Here is a 19,253-nt window from a genome sequence, read left to right as displayed (position 1 = left end):
ATAAATCAAACTCTCTCCTCCCATGCACCCCATTTTCACTAGAAGCTTCAAAGTTTTACACTTAGATTTTTTTTAGTTTTACCAGAGACAGGCTTAAAACAGAAGTAGGTACTGTGAGAAGCTGAGGTCTTTAGCAGTCTCCCCATCTTTTTTATTTCCATTTTCAGGTGCACCTTATGCTGATCTTGATTTAGAAGTGATGGACCAACAACAGCTTATGTTATCATACCATGAGGGAAGCTGTAATCTTTACTTCTTCTAGATGAACCAGGAAAATTTTGTTTTCTCCCTCTCAGAGTATCTACTTTCCAGATGTGGGAGGAAAGCACATTCAAGCAGATCTTATGACTGTGATGACAAATGAAATTCACTTATCAGACAGAAGAATCACAAATCTGAACAGGCCAATCTTCTGAAGCTCCCTTCAGAGTTATCAGTGAAATGTGTACTTATTTCCCCTCATCCACAATGTGCCCTGCACACACACACTGTGCAGTGAATCTTAAGGATCCTGAAGGATCAGATTGCTGCATCAGGGTCCTCATCAGAGAGGGGGAAAAGTTTGCCTGGTTTTGCTAATTAAAATTCTCCTCTGTTGATATGGCTATCCGGATTTCCAAGTACCTTTCTGTCCACGTGCTCTTGTGCGGTTGCAGGAGAGCCATCCCAGGCAGCCCTCTCCAACTTCTTGGTGTCAGGAATCTTACGCATGCAGAACAGAGCTGCTGATTACTAAGCAAAATGTTTGCAAGAGGGATCATACAGCTTGTGGCTGCATACCAAGCAACACTCTTAAGCTATATTGCTATGAACTCTTCTTTTGAACAGTGTTCAATCTGTTACCCCAGGAGGAAGAGAAGTCAGCAGGCAGGGCCTTGGAAGTTGTTCCTGTGTCTCCACCTGTGTTTCCATCAGGTGGAAAGGGCTGCTTTTATAGAAGATGTTAATTGATACCTTACAACATCAGCAGCATGGCAGAGGAGAAGGGAGCCAAAAGGAAGGTGAAATTTAAAGCCAGCCAGAGCTTAGTGGAGGGTTAGTGTCCAGTCTTTGTCCACCAGCCTACAGACCCTGGAAGGATTTCACTCTGTACCAGCCCAAAGGGACACAGTTTGCTTACTGGGTGTGACAAAGCTTCTGTGAAGGATGCTTCTCCCCAGCTCTCCACAAGTTTTTCACATCCCCACAGGGGTCAATTCCCTCAGCCAGAGCTATTGACAAGTCCAGCCATTTGGGCAGCAAGGCTTCTCTGTGGTGTGAAAACAACCTTGCTGTCGTTCTGGAGATGGAATAAGAGGGTGCTGTCACGCTCCACTGCAGATTGCTTCAGGTTTGTCCACACTGCTCAGCCAAATCAGACATCACTGAATTGCTCTCTTAGTCAAAAGGTGTGTTGAGATTTCAGATGTTCCAAGTCAAGGACCCATCAAGCAATAACCAAGGAAGTGTGAAGTAGAGTATTTCATTCAGAGCCACCCTACATGATTTGACTTAGTCTGTATTCCCATGCTGTTCAAGGGAACTTGCATGCAGATGTGTGACAGAGACATCACTTCCTCATAGCTTTCATAATTAGTCTGTCATAATATGATGCTCTTTTTGTCTTCCCCCAACAGAAAGCTGTAAACAACTCAAACACTTGTCTCCAATTTAGTCCTCACTGTGACCAACTTTTTTACTCATTTCTCTGGTAAGAAAGCAGGGCTCTAAACACAAGCACTCAAAACTTCTCACCAGTACTCACTGAGTACTGTAAACTTGGTAATTAGTGGTTGTGTCTGCACCAGTGGGGGGATGTGATGGTCACAAACTGAAATGATTTGTCTCTTGTTCAGGTGGAAATGAAGACAAGCTCCATAGACAGTGTGAGGATCCCATCCACCCTACTGTAAATTCCATACAAGAACATAGAACAGAAGACAAATACTACTCCTAACCAGAGAAAAATATTTTATCTGTAAGTCCATGAGCAGTATGCTTTAGTTCAAAGTCTAGTGTAACTTTTCCTCAATGAAAACAGATGTTTTCATTGATTTCTTACAGCTTGGTAGTACAGTAAAAATTATTCTGATACTCAGTTTTTCTAAGACATCTAACTGCAATAAATCATAGAGACATAAGAAAAGCAAGTATCAAACTATGCAGTGGTACTTTCCCCTGTACTAAATCACCAACATGACTTCCTTGGTCTTGATAGGCTGAAACGTTTAATTAAAAAAGAACACACTTATCAGACCACTTGCAGAAAACTCATTTTAGCATGAAATTTAAGATAGAAACTGTATCTCCTGGGGCAACTGTAATTCTCTTTTTTCACCTGATGTCTGGAAGCAGACTAAGCAAAGCCAAGATATAAAGAAGTTAGACTAAAAAAGACAGGTGGGAAAGGTGCAGTGGCATTCTCTGCATTAAGAAAGCAAGGACACAATGGTTTGCACCCTCAAATAACGTAAATACACAACAAGTTTGCAGGAAAATATTAATAAACTTTAATAAAACAGATTAATGAACTTTATTCTGCATTGAATTAAGAGATATTCTAACATATCCTGTAGCATCACACAGAATAGACATTTCCCGACTATACTTGTCAGGGTGGTTTTGCTTTTTCCTTTTTTATTATCCGCCCAAACGACACTACCGCTGTTTGACTCTCAGGCTGTGGCCTGCAAAATTGGGTAATGGAATTCGAGCGGCGGACAAAGCCATCGATCGGTGCCGCAGCAGTTTCGCTGACGTTATCTCGGATAACTCTGCCAGCTGGGCTGGCTCGTCGCACAAGCCGGCGGCAGCCGGAGCAGCCAGACACCCTCACGGGCAGATGGTGACAGGGGACACTGCCCTGGGACTCTGCTGGCTCCGGGTAGAGATGCGCTGTGGGGAGAGAGGGGGGTGAACCAGGAGCCTCTGACCTGCCCCTTCAGCAGGCCTCGCCTCCCTCTCTCTGGTGGGAAGGGGCTGGTCTGGGGTTTTAAAACTCCAGGATATCACGGTGATTTTGTCACAGGTGGGTTGTACGGTGACTCAGCGAGATTTCTGGGGGCAGGGGTTGCAATGCGGGTGGAGACCCTCAGAATCAATTAGATTGAAAGGGTCCTCTGAGATCGTCGAGTACAACCTTTGGCCCAACACCCCTGTGTCAGTGAGGCCACAGCACTAAGTGTCACGTCCAGCCTTTCCTTAAACACCTCCAGGGATGGTGGCTCCACCACCTCCCCGGCCAGTCCGTTCTAGTGTCTAAATCACCCTTTCCATGAAGAAATTCCTCCTAATGTCCTACCTAAACCTCCCTCGATGCATCTTTGTCCCCTTGTCCTGTCAGCATGTGCCTCGGAGAAGAGCCCATCCCCTGTCTGGCTACAACCTCCTTTCAGGGAGTTGTAGAGACCAACAAGGTCACCTCTGAGCCCCCTTTTCTCCAGGCCAAACAACCCCAGCTCCCTCAGCTGCTCCTCATTGGACTTACGCTCCAGACCCTTCACCAGCTTTGTTGCCCTTCTCTGGATTCACTCTGGAAGAAGGAGCCTCGTGAGAAAGCCGTCTTGTTCCAGCACCAAGGGGAAAGTCCAAAACTACAGGTTTCCCCAGAACTGGATACAGCAATTCCTGTACAAAAATACGCCTCCTGTGTAAAAATACTCCTGGACCAGGAGTCTGAAATGCCTTCTGCACTGAAAATGCATCATCCAAAGGAGGTTGTATGGGAGAGAAAAGTTAAGTTGTGTGTCACTGCACTACAATTATACGTGTATTTAATTAAATACACTATTCTCCCAAGAGGAGATATGACTATTCTCATGAGAACTGTAAGGAATGGATGTGCAGAAAGAAACACTGAAGATTTTTACACAACTACAAGCTAAGCTAATAACCAAAAGCTAAACGGATCACCTTTTTCCTTAACAAACGATGTTTGATTAAGTAAAAAGAGTTATCCAAAAAGGGAAGGATAATTTTTTGAAGCCTCCATATATTACTCAGAAATGCTTATATATTTTTTTTTGCCTGGATTTACAGAACAGCTATAGACTGCCAAAAGATGTATATGTTTACTACTACAGCTCTGCTGAGAGGTTCTCAGTAGCAGTTTATACTGGCAGGTCAGGGAATGCAGAAGAAATATTAACACCGAAAATGTTTGGGTGGTGAGCTATCCGCTTCAGCTGCCTTTCTAAAAGAAATCTAACACATGAATTTCTGTTAAAGCAACCCATGACAATACTACAACAGATTTTAATGAATGAAATAACCTAGAATCCAAGATCAGAAAAGATTCTCATGACAGCACCACCTCAGTAATTAGGACTGTTTTACCTCTTTGCAGCCACAGTCTGAAAAACACAGCCTGCATGGAATGAGGGTGCAGATCTGTGATGACAGAGAAGTTTTACTCAGTTTTTCACCTGCCCCCTGGCCAGACCCTGGAGCTCTGCATGGTGGCACTGGCTGCTGATGGCACCAGGCTGCTGGGCAACTGCACAGACACTCAAGTCAAGGGACTGTTTTATTCTGAAAATCCAAAGGAGCTGCATGTCAGTCAGTCAATTTATCAAAGCATGGCATTGCTTAGAGCATAGTTGCCGAAATGAGAAGGCAAAGAGAGGAAAGGAAAAAGGACAATTTCTTCCACAATGTAGTAAACTTTGATAACTTTCAAAAAGTGCTGCTGCAAGTGGTCTCAGAGTCACTAAAAAAAACCCAGGGGACTCCACAGTTCAAATGCTACACCATGGCCAATCTGCTGGTGCCCTCCCTCTGGCAGTCATGTGTCAGCCCTTTACCATAAAGCTGCAGGAAGAGATCAAACAGGCAGTGGACAGAGTCAGCTATAGACATGAGTATTTGGTGTTTGATCAGTTGGGGAAATGCTAAGGCTCATGTAGGTGGCCCACAAAAGGAGAAGCTGTAAAATAAATGCACCCCGAGGCTGAACCAGACTCTTCCCTCTGTCTCTCAGAGAGAATCATGACTTCTCAGAGAGAAGTCAGTGTCTGATGCCTTTAAAATTTTCAAGTCCTGTCTTATGACTCTCATGTAATAGTACTGGACAGCACCACCAGGTCACTGTGCAAAACATGAGACATATCTTTTTAATTTTGCACATGTCAATCTCTCAGTAGCATTTCTGATAGTTCTGAATTTTTATTTTTTTTTTCAAAGAAGAAAAGGGTTTCCAGAAGATCTGAGGCCTTAAGAGAAAAAACTGAGCTGTTTGTGTACCTTCCCTGTGTTGTACCTTCTGAAACAGTAAAAGCCTTTCAAAGGCACTGCAGGAAGGAACCTGCTGAATTATCTGTGCTCTGGAAGAAGGTCTGAAGGGCAAGAAGTAAAGAAGCCAGTGATTCTTTCCTTCTGTCATCACATGTCTTTTGCTAAATCTTGAACTGAGAGGTGTCATCCCCAGAGCATTCTGGTTCAGAGTTCATGTAGTGACACAGAGAGGTAGCTCACAACCTTGGTGATTAGGTCATACACTCCATCCCACTGTCCCATCCGATCATCCTTCTGTTTGTGAATTTGCCTTCAGGGAGCTGCACAGGCAGACTTGATTCTCATTCCTTTCAAACAGTGCCACTTCCCGGTTTAACTGAACCACTGCACTTCTTCACTTGTAAGAAAAGCTGGGATGGGGACTAGACATGTTTTCCTAGACAGGAACCACTCTTGGAACCCAGCTTGCACTATTGTAGCTGGCTGAAGTCCTAGGTCTGATGGTGAGGGTACTTGAAACAGCAGAAAGTCTGACATTCTCCTGTCAAAGTTTGTTCATACCCCGAAGAAAGTTTCAGTAACTGTTTTGGGACCAGCCTAATCCGTCCCAAATCCTCCATTTACTCTTCCTAACTAAATCCACTGAACAGCCACCAAGATAAAGCAATTGTTGCAAATGTCCCCTGCTAGATCCCTGGGACAGATGGGAGATTTTCTGCTCATTACAAATCTAATGTATTACAGGATTAGCCTCCTCAATTTTACATCTTTCTACCATCTTCACATCACTTCAAATAGTTCTTCAGAGAGTTCAGTAAAATTCACAGCTATGAAATACCCAGGAATTGCTGCTGGCTTCCCATAGCTGAGTTTATCACAGACACCTAAACTGAAAGTTTGCAAGGGCCAGCCAACAGTTAATTTGCTTCAGATGTTAATTTGTTAATTTGCTCGCAGAATCCTACAGTCCTCAAGTGTCTCTCTAAGGCAGGCAATGGTCACCTGCAGGCTTAAAAAAGAAATATTTAAATATAAAGTGACACTGAATATTTAGTTGCTTGCATGCATTGCTTCTTAGGGTACCACAAATATTTGGAGAACATCATCTGTGTCTTTCTCCAAATGTCAGACAGGTGGTGCTAATGAAACTGCAGTGGGTGGGTATTAAAAATACTTCCCTGCAGAGATTTTTAGAAGTGGTTTGTGTGACTCTCATGCAGCTTCTTCTAGTGCTATTTATAACCAGCCCAGCCATCTGAGGTGCCCTTGAAATATTTCATTATGTCAGCGTGTAACATTCTGCATATGCTGCTCATTCCTCCGGCACAAACCAGTTAAAAGACATTGTCCTGCAAAAAGGAGCTTTAGGTTATGTTCCAGAAAGCTCATGAAGGCCTGGGAGGAGCCCAAAACTGATCCAGACCTCCAGGACTGAACTAAATTAGATCTTGTTTCTATTGCAAAGCTGGGAAAGATCAGCTTTATTCAAGCACCTCCACGCTTACTGCCAAGCAGATCATGAGAACTCTGCTTGTTCTGTCTCCAGCCCCAGTCATTCTGTCCAATACTGGAACCAGAGAGCCAAACCCACTGAAGTACCCTCATGCCCACAGACTGCACAAAGAAAGCATAGCTGGATGAGGGAAGTTTCACAAAACGGCAAAAGCAATGCAAGGCTGACCAGGCTGAAGGGAAGACATCAAACATCGCATTAAAATAAGCTCTGCTTTTGTTCCACTCCCTGGACTAGGATGTGCTCCACAGAACCCACAGTTAGCTCAATAAAATTGGCATTTAAAAGTATTAGTATGAGCAGCCCCAGGATGTAAAACAGGAGGAGGCATAGCACAAAAACAGCCATTAGTTTAAGTGCTCATTAAATGTCAACCCTCCCTCCTGCCACACTACACAAACAGTCCACCCCTGACTGTGACCCCACCTCCAGTCTGTCTAGAAAGCCTGTTGCTTTGAAAAGCCATCAGGTAGAGCCACACTGCTGTTACTGCACTCAGAGCCTGTGGGCAGCTCAGCTTGTACTTACTTTGCCAGCCATAATCCTTTATTCTTGCCCTAGAGAAATATATTCCATCCCCAGCAAAGCTGAGCATATGAGGGGAGGAATATGTGCAAAGCACTTACCAGGCCTTGTGGTGATCACATATAGAGGCTTTCCAGGGAGATTTGTTCTTCCTGCAGAGATGAGCGCTGCCACCACATTATAGACGAGGTGGGAAGTATTTAACATAGGCATGCCAAGGATAGTGTCGAAAGTAATTCCCTTCTCCTTCTCTACAAAGTAGGTGGGGGTTTTTAGAGACCTTATTCAAAATGCCTTGGAAATTCCATAAAACCACAAAGTCTGACTGCAGCTGAGCTGAGATGTGCTTTATCACCCATGCAAGGATGACTTGCAGCACTGAGCATCCAGTCCAATCTTTCCAACATAAGACATGGGCAATGCCTGCAACCAGCTCTTGTTTACTACCTCTCCTGCTATTGTGCATATCCACAGCAACAAAACCAAATCACTTTTGCACCAGGATGATTTGTTTTTTAACAGTGATTAACCCCGACAGCAAGACTGCATCAGGAAGTTAAAGAAGGCAGCTAAAGAGAACTTTTCTCCAGTATGGACAGAGAGAGGAAGATGACAGTATTCAACAAACTTCACTGAGCCTAAAATTTGCCTGTGTTACCATGGATGCATCATTGAAAACGAACACACTTTTGCAAGTAGGGTGTTATTCAGCATCTGGTTCTTTTGCTACATAGTATGGATAACTTTGCCTGCTCTAAAGGAAGGGGCAAATGTCTGGCAAGGAACAAAGTTTTAGAATAGAAACCCGCTGCGCACTAAGATATAAAACAAATGCATAAGCCTCAAGGAAAGCCATACAGTGGAGCTTTCGTGCCTGCTAAGCAAGAAGCTGGGTTTATGTACCCTGGAGAACAAAACCAAGAGACTTCCTGAATTACAATTCTTATGGTTATATTAGCATATAACCCCGTGTACATGTGGCAAAATCAATTGTCACTAGTGTGCACCAGATTATCTGCAGCCAGCATCTACCCCATCCACTACTCTGCAGATCCCTAGACCCTGCAGTCTTAAAGGAATTTCCAACTGCTCTTATGCTGCAGTTCAGAGAATGGATCCACCACACCATGGTGCAACTTCTTTCTCCCAGAGAGGCCAGCTAAGAAATCCAACACTGCCCCCTTAGCATTAACAATCTCTAAATGAGCCAGACCTAAAAAAATCTTGGAAAGGAGCTGCCACAGTGTGATACAAGGTGACCTAAAGTGAAGCAGAAAGAGATAAGGGAAAACCAACTGAAGTGTTCTTTGATAAAGAAAGAAAAATTGCAACTAAATCAGGAAAACTCAGTTTTAAAATAATCAGAGCCATTTTTGGACTCCAAGACCAAGACGACTTACAAAAGTGAAATAAGCAAAGAGCCTGAACACAGTATAAACCTATAAGAACTTTGAATGCAGGAGTAGTACCTGTTCACATGTTAAAATCTAACAGACCTGTGATCCCAAGGCTCCTGTCAGCAGATGGGTGGGATCTAGCTGCCAGTGGCCCTCAATCAGTGCTAAAATAGCTGCGTGCATCTCTGATAAAACTGATCTATCAGGAAGATGACAGGTGGACCACTGACTTGCCAGTTAACGACTACACCCTAGTTGTCACTTCGATGATGTGGCATTGCCCATTCTGTGAAAGATATGGCTTCTCTTCCCTGAGGCTGTCTGGCCAGTGGCCATCCATAAAACTATGTGTTGTCCTGGTGTTTAGATGCCCTTCTTTCTACTTCCTGGGCTTACCACTCCCACTGGTTGGTTGATCAACTCAGAGGTGACCCAGTGACCCTGGAGCACCCCAGGACACAGCATCTTTCCCACCAGTTGTGACTGGCCACCTCAGAGTTTCTAACCAAGGATCTGACTCCCTTACAGCCACAGGACTTTTTGCACCAGATTCTGCACTGGGGGCAGCTGGGTCACCAGGATGTTTGCAAGGACACATGCTCAGCACCTAGCAACATGCAATGGAAAATGAAGCAGTATTCAAAACAAAACCCAAAGTGACGCCATGTACTGCAGCAAGAATTTCCCAACCCATCTCTCTCTTCCATTGTGCCCTTTTCCAATTAGCTAATTACTTTGCACTCAAAGGTGGATAGACTTCTAAGCCATCCCAAGTAACCCCATGAAGCCAGTGTTTTTAATGTTGTCCAAACATAGACTTCACTGTTTCAGTCAGCTCATCCCTTCTGAGGACCTACAGGATCTCCCGTAGAATTCCATTCTTTGACTTTAATTCTATTATCAGTTATGTAACAGTGGCTGTTCTTTCAGATCCACAGCTACAAAAAGTGCATTTTGTATATTCCAGGCACTTGGTGTGTTAGTCTACACACAGCTCCTACCTCTTTCCGTGAATTGTGGAAAACTGTGCTAGCAACTCTTTTCACATGTTTACTCTCCAGCCATTCTGACTAAAACTAGCAAAGTTTCTGTGAGGCTTTGTGAACCAGAGTACAACTACATAAACCTCATCTGTTTTCAGAAATATTTCAAGATATTCTAATCTTGAAAAGCTCTCGAAGAGAGAAATGGTGAAGCAGTGCCTGCCATATCAGAATGCAAACAGATTTGTGACAGCTTGTTTTCTGGGGAAAGAGGAGACTTTCTCCAGAGCGAGAAGCCTGTTCTCTCTTGAGTCAGGACAGACAACATCTGTTGAGGTGAAAATGATAGAAGGTCCAGAAACAACAACTCAGGGTCTTTGTTTCAAACCAGCATTATGACCATTCTCAAGCAATGCTGGCTGCAATAAAATCGAGAGAGAGCCTCAAAGCTGAGTGGAGGAAAAAATTGAAATCATCAAGTCTCAGATGTTGCAGCTGCAGTCTGCAATCCTGATATGAAGCAGAGAAAGGGATCTGTTCCAGAGGATGTGAAAGCAGGTCCAATGGATGCATACTACTTGACATCAAGTTCACTACTACACTATCAGTCTTTTTCCAGGCACTTTCAGAAATCAGCAAAACACATTTAAAACAATAATCCAAGTAATGCTAATACAATCCATTGCAGATGGTTACACAGACATTGCTTAACTGGGAAAACAGAAGCATTTGGACAATATCACTATTTGGACAGTATTACAAAATATGGCAATGCAGAACTTATGCTCTGCACCCTGCTGAGAACCAGCAGAATAGACCAGAAGTAAAGACATTATTTTCTGCATCAGCATTGTGCACCAAAGCAATGGAAACCTTCATATGGTGCAGCCTTAGAGCACCCAGAATAAAAGGCTTTGTGTTCTCTTGAAAGAAAGAGTCAAAATTCAGGTAAGGGACTGCGAGCTTTGCATCAAATGAGAAAATAAATAAAAAAATAAATAGCCTTAGAGAATTTCATGAGAATGAAGTTTCCTTTCCCTCAGGTGTGTGAAGAAACAATTACATTCCACAAGCAGGGGCCAAAAACAAGAGGCAAGGCTGTAAGGGCAGCATCTCCCCAGAGAAACCACCCAGCCAGTCTTCCTGTTAAAGCCACTTGCTTAGACTTTTGTTCTGTTTTCATTTTCATGGATACGTTGGACACATTAGGATACAATGTTTATCACACAACACACAAAGCACGGACGTGCACTCCAAACCCTCCAGTGAAACACCTCTCCATCGAGTCAGTACAGACAAAAGTATATTGTCATGTGAATGACTCGACATATTTAGACAGATGTGGTCCAAGTCTTACTCTTAGTAGGGGAATCTCTCAGGCTACTCTTGTAAACCTTTTCCTCCAATAAAGTTAGGACATTGCTTGAATTTGTCAAAGAAAAACTAACTAAAAGGAAGGTTTTTAAAAAAATCATGAATATAGAAAGCTAAATGAGGTCCATTAATGACATGCAGGGATGTGTTACAGAGGTGCATGGGGAGTTGCACTGCACTACACCTCTGTTCAGACACTTATTCAGATGTGGCACTGGATTCAGCTTAAGTGAGTTGAGATTAATTTAATCCTGAGTGACTGTATCTACATCAGGGTTTAAACAGCTGAATTTATCTAAGTGCACATATTCAATTAATATGGATTTTTTTTTTCCTGACTGCTCCAACCTCAAGGAAACCCTGAGGAAGCTATTGCACAAACAGATATTTCACTGGAAGTACTGATTTTTATAGCAGAACACTCAATCAGTGAAGTAAGAGAATATCAGTTACAAGTAAAATAAGAAATACCAGTTAGAGCTTTCTCACATTGAATTATATTTGGGCTAAAAACGTAGTTAGCTCCTACTGGCTGCAAGGCAGGTTTATGCTTTCAGGACTGGCTAACACAACTATTACCACAACTTCTTTTTTGTGAGGCTTGGGAATTTTAGTCAAACTGGAATAGCTTCTACTCTTTATACATTAGATTAACACCACATTCATGTAAGGAGGGGAGTCAGTTCAGATCCATCATGCATTTCTGCTGTTTAGGTTTTTCACAAGTGTATTTTACAGGAAACAATATAACTTACAAAACAACTTTTGCCACATCCATTTCAAAGGTCGCATTTTCAACAGACGTTGACGGCGGTGCTTTAGTCGTTCCTGGAGTGAGGTGTACATGTAATCATTCCTTCTACAAACCTCAGCATGTCATTAAAGATCTCTGTGCCAATTAAAGAGACGACAACTTGTGTACAGCACTATGCACTCCTGCTGGCAGAGCTCCAGTGATCTAACTACTCCAGCACTTAAAAAGCTCAGAAAATCTCTCACACTCTCATAAAACAGAACCCTTGTGTTTGGGTACATCTTCTCTAGACTCCTGTAATGGTTTCTGAAAACCCAAGAAGGAAAGAAGCAGGTTGAGCCAGGCCCACCACGGGTTACTCACAGGGAGGTGGAAGCAACCAACAGTCCAAAGTTCAGGGAAGCCTTAGAACCCCTAATACGGGGAAGATTTACAAAATGTAACACTTGTTGAGTAAGTGGTAACTTTTATTCACTTTTAAGTGACTATATACAGGCAAAGGGACCTTTCCATTTTAAGTCTCTCATGCTGGTATTTAAATGAATCCAGTAAATGGCAAAGGACTGATTTCCTCGGGACAATTACACATGAGTGTAAATAAGAGATATATGTATGAATAAAATCCTGACTTCAGACTAACTCAGAGCTGTTGGCAGTTCCTAACAAGCCAACAGCATGAATAAGCATGCTGCCCTCTCGGTACACAGAGCAGTACACAAACTACACGTTTGCATTACTGCAAGAAATTCAACTGCTGTAGCATCTGCTTCGGATAATCCTGGTGTTTTCTCAATGAGACATTTCAATTAATTTCACCCAAAAATTCCCCCATAGTTTTGATCTGTTCAGGTATTAAAATAAAGATCCTGAAGGAAAAAAAGGCTCTTCAACTTACACAGTGGGCAATCACCAACGTGTCAGAGACAAAACATACCCAGTTCACCAGTCGAAGCCTCCTACAAGTTAGAGACCTATTTTCCCCCCCTAGCAGGACACTTAAGTAAAATGAAACCTGAAAAGCGTTTCCACTCATTCATTTAGCACCTGCCTAAGTGAATGTCTGTGTTCCAGGACGCTGCAGCAGGTCCCTGTGTCTCGGCACCAGGTAAGGCTGAAAGGAACACAGACAGGTCAGCCTAAGTACCTTTTTATCCAGATCCACAAAGACACCAAGACGATGGTGTTTTTCCTCTTGGTGGCTGAAGCCATTTAATTTCCTGTGTGGCAGTTGCTTGCCACACACTTGTCACCAGACATACTGCCCTTCTCTGCAGAGGAGCAGCACTTTGGGCCGTCCTTGTGCTTTGAGTAAAAGGCTGATAAGAACAATGCAATGCCATACCACCTCTGCTTCAGTCACACTGCATTTATTCAGTATTACGATGACTGCTAGCTCCTTATGTTCTTGGAGGGAAACGGGACAATAACTTCCAGCCTGACAGTATTTCAGTTAGTTTCTCTGCTTTTATTAACAAGCATATAATATTCATTGGCAAAACACTGGATACAAGCTTCACTATCATAAAATCAAAACATTAAGCATTAATCCCCAAAAGGCTTATTCAGACAAAACTAGCCACCAGTAGTACAGAAATTACACAGTAACACAAAGCATAGAAAATTGTAAACTTTTAAATGAAGCTAAGCCAAAAATATGGTTTTACACTGTGACAGTTCCAGAATCTTTATTATGCCACGAGGAAAAAGGCTTAGTGGTTGCACTGGCTTATTGTCCCTTAACTGTAAAATAATCTTGTTGCAGAAGAACAAACTTTCCTTTTGTCCAGATAAGTCACTTGAATTCAAGATTCCATCAAACCAATACTTTCAGTTTCAAATAAACGTTAACAAAAATAGTGGAATATCAGCATTCAGAGATCACATCTCCTTCCTTCAGCCATACCTATCCATGGGCATGAATGATTCCGCTGGTTTCTGTGGAACCATCCATGTTAATAGTAAAGTTACCCATGTAAGAACTGGACATTTAGTTCCTACCCTACCACCAGGATGTGGACGGGTCATTGTGGTTTCAACAGATCTCCAAAGAGCCCTAGGTATGGTCAAACATGGATCAAACAGCAGAGCCATACCTTTAGTTTGTACATAAATAAGCCATAACTTCACAGTAAAACATTACCTATTGACTTGCCACAAGACCCAAGTTCCTAGATAGTTTTTGTCCTGATTGCAGTTTTTGATTAAAGCAGGGATTGAAACATTGTTCCATGTTCTTTAATGTTCTCTGCAGTTTTTACTTCAACAACAGATCTCATGACCTTAGTTGCAGCTAATTGTATTTTATGTAGAGATTCTCTTGTGTGGGACAATTTCTTTCCCTGTTATCAACTTTAGGCAGATTAACTGAAGAGTAGGTTGCATTAATGTTTCCGGTGAAACATCCAAACTGATTACCTGAGGAAAAAGAGAAACTTGATCTTTCTGTTCAGTAAAGCCTTCTGTACAAAATGCATTTTGAGTACTGAAGATTCATCTCACTGATGTACAGACTGGTTGGCTTTTTCCTATTATATTTAGCTCAATGTAAGACGCAGAATGCTGTAAAATACGCAAGTTATATTTATCATCCAGCAGAAGAAAAAAGATCAGTAAATCCCCTAGGACTAACTATGTTGTTATAAAGACAGTAACAGCCAGATAAGCTTTCAAAGGCTCATAGCCTACTGGAAAATAAGATAGCACCATTATAGTTGTAGTCTGATATTTTTTATGGTCCCATATCCCCTGAAGTGATAGTGTTGTGTATGCTATTGCACAACCAATAAAAATAAATATTCCCAGGTTTGATGGTACACAAATATACCAGACCTAACAATGGCACAAAACATTTTCAGATAGGCTGCAAGTCTTGTCGATTGCTTCCACAATTCACATTAAGGTTTCTTGCAAGATCATTTATTTTAAAATATTGCTGACAGATAGTTCTTGTACTTACACATTTTTTTAAATCCCCTATTTCACTCTTGAAATAAAAAAAAAAGGAACAAATCAAAAAACACACCCACCCACCCCCAAATAATAGCCCCAAATAAAACCCCATTTGAACAAGTGAGAAAAGCTGTCTACATTCCTTTTAAATGTAATGGTAAATAGATGCTACATTTACAATTTAAACATATGCCTAATAAATGCATGTTTCAAACCTATTGCACAAAAGCATAAGTAATGCTCTTTATCCATACAAAACAAAAACATAGAAATGAAAGCTACTCAAACTCAATGTAAAAGGAAGAAGCTTGTAAAAACATCTTATAATTTCATTTTATATGCCCGTAAATAAAGCTGGACCACCGAAACAAAAAACACTTGGATGGCAAAATAAGACAGAAGGCTTAAAGTAGAATAAATAATTTTATAAAGTTAAAATTTAAACCTCCAAATCTTATTTAAATTTAATATTATATATTCTATCTGAATTCTTTATTTTTAATGAAACTATATTTAATGAGACTCTGAGCATGGATCATTCATCAGTCTCATTGCTGCTGAGGATAATGCAACAAGATACTTCTTTACTGTAATGATTTTCCAGCGTAAGAAATTGTAAAAACTACTTCACAGTAATGGTATCTTCACAAAAGCCAAAATAAACCACCATGATCTCATCAGGACTAAGAAACACCTATGTCCGAGTCTAAATTTTAGTTCAACTTTGAACAGTATCAGAATTTTTTTACCCAATATGATCTTGATATAAATTAACTGTCTCTTAAGCATCACACAAGTGAAACAAGACTCTGACCCAACGACAACCTCCCTCTGTATTGGAGTCTTTTACTGAGGCTAACATATGGTCCGGACACAGTCACATCACTCCCGAGGGAAAGAATTTCTGTAGTGAAGATGTTGTCACATGTGATTTAGAAAAATAACTGAATGGCTTTGGATTTTTTGTCGGTTTTCTTTCTTTTTTTTTTTTTTCCCCTCTCTTTTTACTGGTGAGGTTTCATCAGATTAAACACATTGCAAAAGCAGTCACACACAAACACAAGCAAAAACCCCAGCTGCAGGTATTAATGCTGGCTTGAATTTACGTATCCATATAGTTATAAACAGAGTTTTCTATATACTGATAGCACCATAACAAATTCAAGTGATTCTAAAGGTGGTTATAAACTTGTAAGTTCTACACTGTTCTCACAGCAAGACACAGATTCGAAAGGCTTCTGAATTTGCGCGTTCGTAATTAATTTCTCAGTTGCACAAGGTACAGGGAGGTAACAAAATCCCTATGTACTTAAACAGCACTACATCAATACCTAGTCATAAAAAAAGTTTCTTCAATACACACTCTCTGAGGTAGACAGATCTCATACATATATATGTAGGTGTGTATATGTATATATATGGAAACCATATACATACACATATATATATATATGGAAACCATATATATACACATTTAGGTTTTATGTTTATATATTTCCTGGTTAGGGTGGTTAATCAGAACGCTGTCTGGCAGCTTTAGTTTTACGTCTACATCAGGTACAGTCACTGTGTGTATACTCTGGGTGCACAGAGGGGGGACGCCTACAGTCCTGTCCACACTGTCAGTGCCTCAGTGGCAACGCTATCCCCTTATTTACACTGTAACAGCAGCCACCACATAAACAGCACCAGAAAGGCCCAGTATGTCAGCTCGTGTACACATCCATACTACCTGCATTCACTGTTTCAGGGGAAGTTTATAAAAATGGTAGACCTATGAACTCATTTGTTCTTTTCTGCCAGTTCAAGTAATGTTAAAAGACAGAAAAAAAAAAAAAAAAAAAAAGCTAAAATACACATATCTGAGTTCCACAAAAAAGACAAAATAAGAGCCAAGTTCATTTCCATGGCTCACATGCACGCACACACAAAACCCCACACAAGAATGCAGATGTGGAGTTCTGTGTAACCTAAACATTCAAATCAGCTCTTACACTTCCACCTGCAAGGACAGTAGCGTGTTTTGGCCCTTGCATGGCTCTCCTTTCCATCTCCACAATTCATTAGGCTCCCTTTCATTCTCTGCTCACATACTTTTTGATTTCCTTCCTGTTCACACCTGTGACCCTAATCAAAACAAGGAACTCCTTTCAAAGGTAAAAAATGCTGGGGCATCCCTTCTGCAGCAGTGGAGCTGGGAAGGAAGGACTGAAGACTCCAAAGAAGGAAATTAAGGGACACGTGCTGATAAATGTGGTGCTTCGAAAACTCAGGAAGAAGATTTAAAATGCTTGGATAAAATCTCTTGCAGCATTAGCTTTTGAGTTAATGAGTAACACTTTCAAGCAGAAGAGGAGAAGGAGCACAGCTAAAGGAAGCAGGGCAGTTACAGGCAAACTTGCTTTCTTATCCAAAGACAATTTATCAAAAAATAACAGGGTTTAACAACAGAAACAGCAACTAGCATTCTCAACTGACTGGAAAACTCTTCCAAAATTATGTTAACTATTTCCAGCTGCCAAAAATATGGCATAGACTGTTTTCAGTGACTTGACACCTGTGCCAGACAAATATTCTCACAGTCATACTATACGTGCCATACTGTGTACAGCTTGCAGAAATCACTTTCAACTACTGTTTTTAAAAAGCCAATTATTTCAAAAAGCCCTACAAAAAGTGCAGTGAACCCTGCTAAGTGCCATTGAGGGTGCTTTCTAGAACATATATAGTTATATGTGTATATAAATGTATGTACCCATATATACATGTGTGTGTATATCACCTTGCATCCATTAGGGCTGATGCAAGCAAAATTATCAGTTAAGGCCAAAAGGTGCTAAAATAATCTTGTCTGACTCCCCCCCTCCACCCTACCCCAACTGAGCTAGGAACTGCAGTAAGGAAAATGCTATAGTTTCACCAGAACACAGCTAAAGGAAATATAAAGTTCCTTATAATATCTAAGGAAATTTTAATCAGTGAATGAAAGGTCTGCAATACTCCCAAAGTTGTCCAAGAGCCACTGTTTCAACAGCTAGTGACAGCAAATTCTCTCTAAATTAAAAACTGATTTCTGCAAGCCACAACTACAAAAGAAGTGTTTGCTTTTTAAGAAATTCACAAATCTAGCACTTGTGAGTATTTGTCATTAAGTGGTGCAATTTATACCATAGCAAAATATCAGGGCACATTAAAATCAACTGAAATTATTTCTACTACTCTTTCCCAAATTAACACGTATACAGAAGTATCAAAACTTTATTAAAACACAAGGTGAGGGAAAGCAATAACTGGGCAAAAATGACAAATTTATTGGTTTCCCAGATTTTCTGAAGTTTTCAATGCAGCATAATAAATTATCACCAGTCACTGTATCATTAAGTATGCTCAATGCTCTACAGAATAACTTGAATAAAGCCAATGCAATCAGGCATACTATATAAGACAATAACACTTTGCAAAAATATACTTTTTAAAGATTCAGAATGCGAAAAGTAACTAAATGCAACTTGGTGTCAAAAGCAACATATTTAAATCACCCCACAACATTCTAACTTTTTTTTCTGTGTAACTGTAAGAGACAAATCAGGCTGAGCTACATGGAACTGTGAAGTGTTTTCAGTATCTGTAAACTTAATGCTGGTAGTGTCTTGTTGAGTTGAGACTTCTTTCTTCCGTACAAAAAAAAAAAAGTATAAATATTTTCTGCCCAGGAGTCTAAGTTACACATCCATAGAAGAAATATTCAGGACAGTTCACTATGAAAGCCCTCGTCTTCCAAAATTATTCGGCTGGTTTGTGTGATGTGATTAGTGATGCACTAAGAAGGTGCCAGATGATAGTCTCTGCAAAAAACTCTGTCCAGAAGGACAATAAAGTTCTCTTACAGCAAGTCCATTTTGGGTCTATAATGTAGCAGTAGAGGTGCTTTCTGCAAGACAGAAATATCAGGTAAGTCAAGAAATACACTCAGAACTGATCTGTTCAGTAGGTAAATCTGCTATTTCATAAACTAAATCTTCAGTGAAAGACCAGAACAGCTATCTGATCTGTCAAAAATTCACCAAGACAAAGACGAGATGCAACTTCATCTGTGGGGCTCAAACAAGAGATGAAGAACTGTTTCCCCTTTGTCTCAGGAGCAGATCTGTTTAACTTGGAAAACTCATTCCCAGTAAGGGACATGTCCAGGAAGCAGCATGAGAGTATGTGGCACTTCATGACATCCTGCACCATGGATTTCTGTGTCTCATGAAAACAGTTACTTCTGTTTGGTTTTTTTTGAGAAGGCAGTTTACAGTTCTCCCTTTTCCATACGACTCACAGTTTTACAGATCTCCCTGATAAAGGTGAAGAGTAGACTGTACAGATGGATATCAATTTGATGTTCCTGTGTGGTTCTCCCCCTAGCCCCCACATCCTAACATTTGCTTTGTATCCTTTTATTTATACCCATATTCAGCTTCAGGTGTTAATCACCTGTCACTCTGAATTGTAAAGGCTTCACCCATACTTCATCATCAGCCTATGTTCGTTGACCTAAATAA

The 19,253-nt window shown here is 41.0% G+C and overlaps 1 protein-coding gene across 4 annotated transcripts in view; it reads right to left on the bottom strand.

Moving 5' to 3' along the window:
- Positions 1-13,201: 13,201 nt before the first annotated feature.
- Positions 13,202-19,253, bottom strand: part of PCGF3 (polycomb group ring finger 3) — a 53,271-nt gene continuing 47,219 nt past the window's right edge. For all 4 annotated transcript variants that reach the window (XM_050329173.1, XM_050329174.1, XM_050329171.1 and 1 more), the window contains one exon: positions 13,202-18,637. In XM_050329173.1, coding sequence (XP_050185130.1) covers positions 18,590-18,637 — 48 coding nt within the window. In that variant the 3' untranslated portion in view covers positions 13,202-18,589. The remainder of the gene's footprint in view (positions 18,638-19,253) is intronic.

The sequence above is a fragment of the Myiozetetes cayanensis genome, unplaced genomic scaffold (genome assembly GCF_022539395.1).
Source record: "Myiozetetes cayanensis isolate MyiCay16 unplaced genomic scaffold, myiCay2020 scf4, whole genome shotgun sequence".
Taxonomy (NCBI): Eukaryota; Metazoa; Chordata; class Aves; order Passeriformes; family Tyrannidae; genus Myiozetetes; species Myiozetetes cayanensis.
The sequence above is the reverse complement of the archived record's forward strand: the minus strand, read 5'-3'. Positions and strand labels throughout refer to the sequence as shown.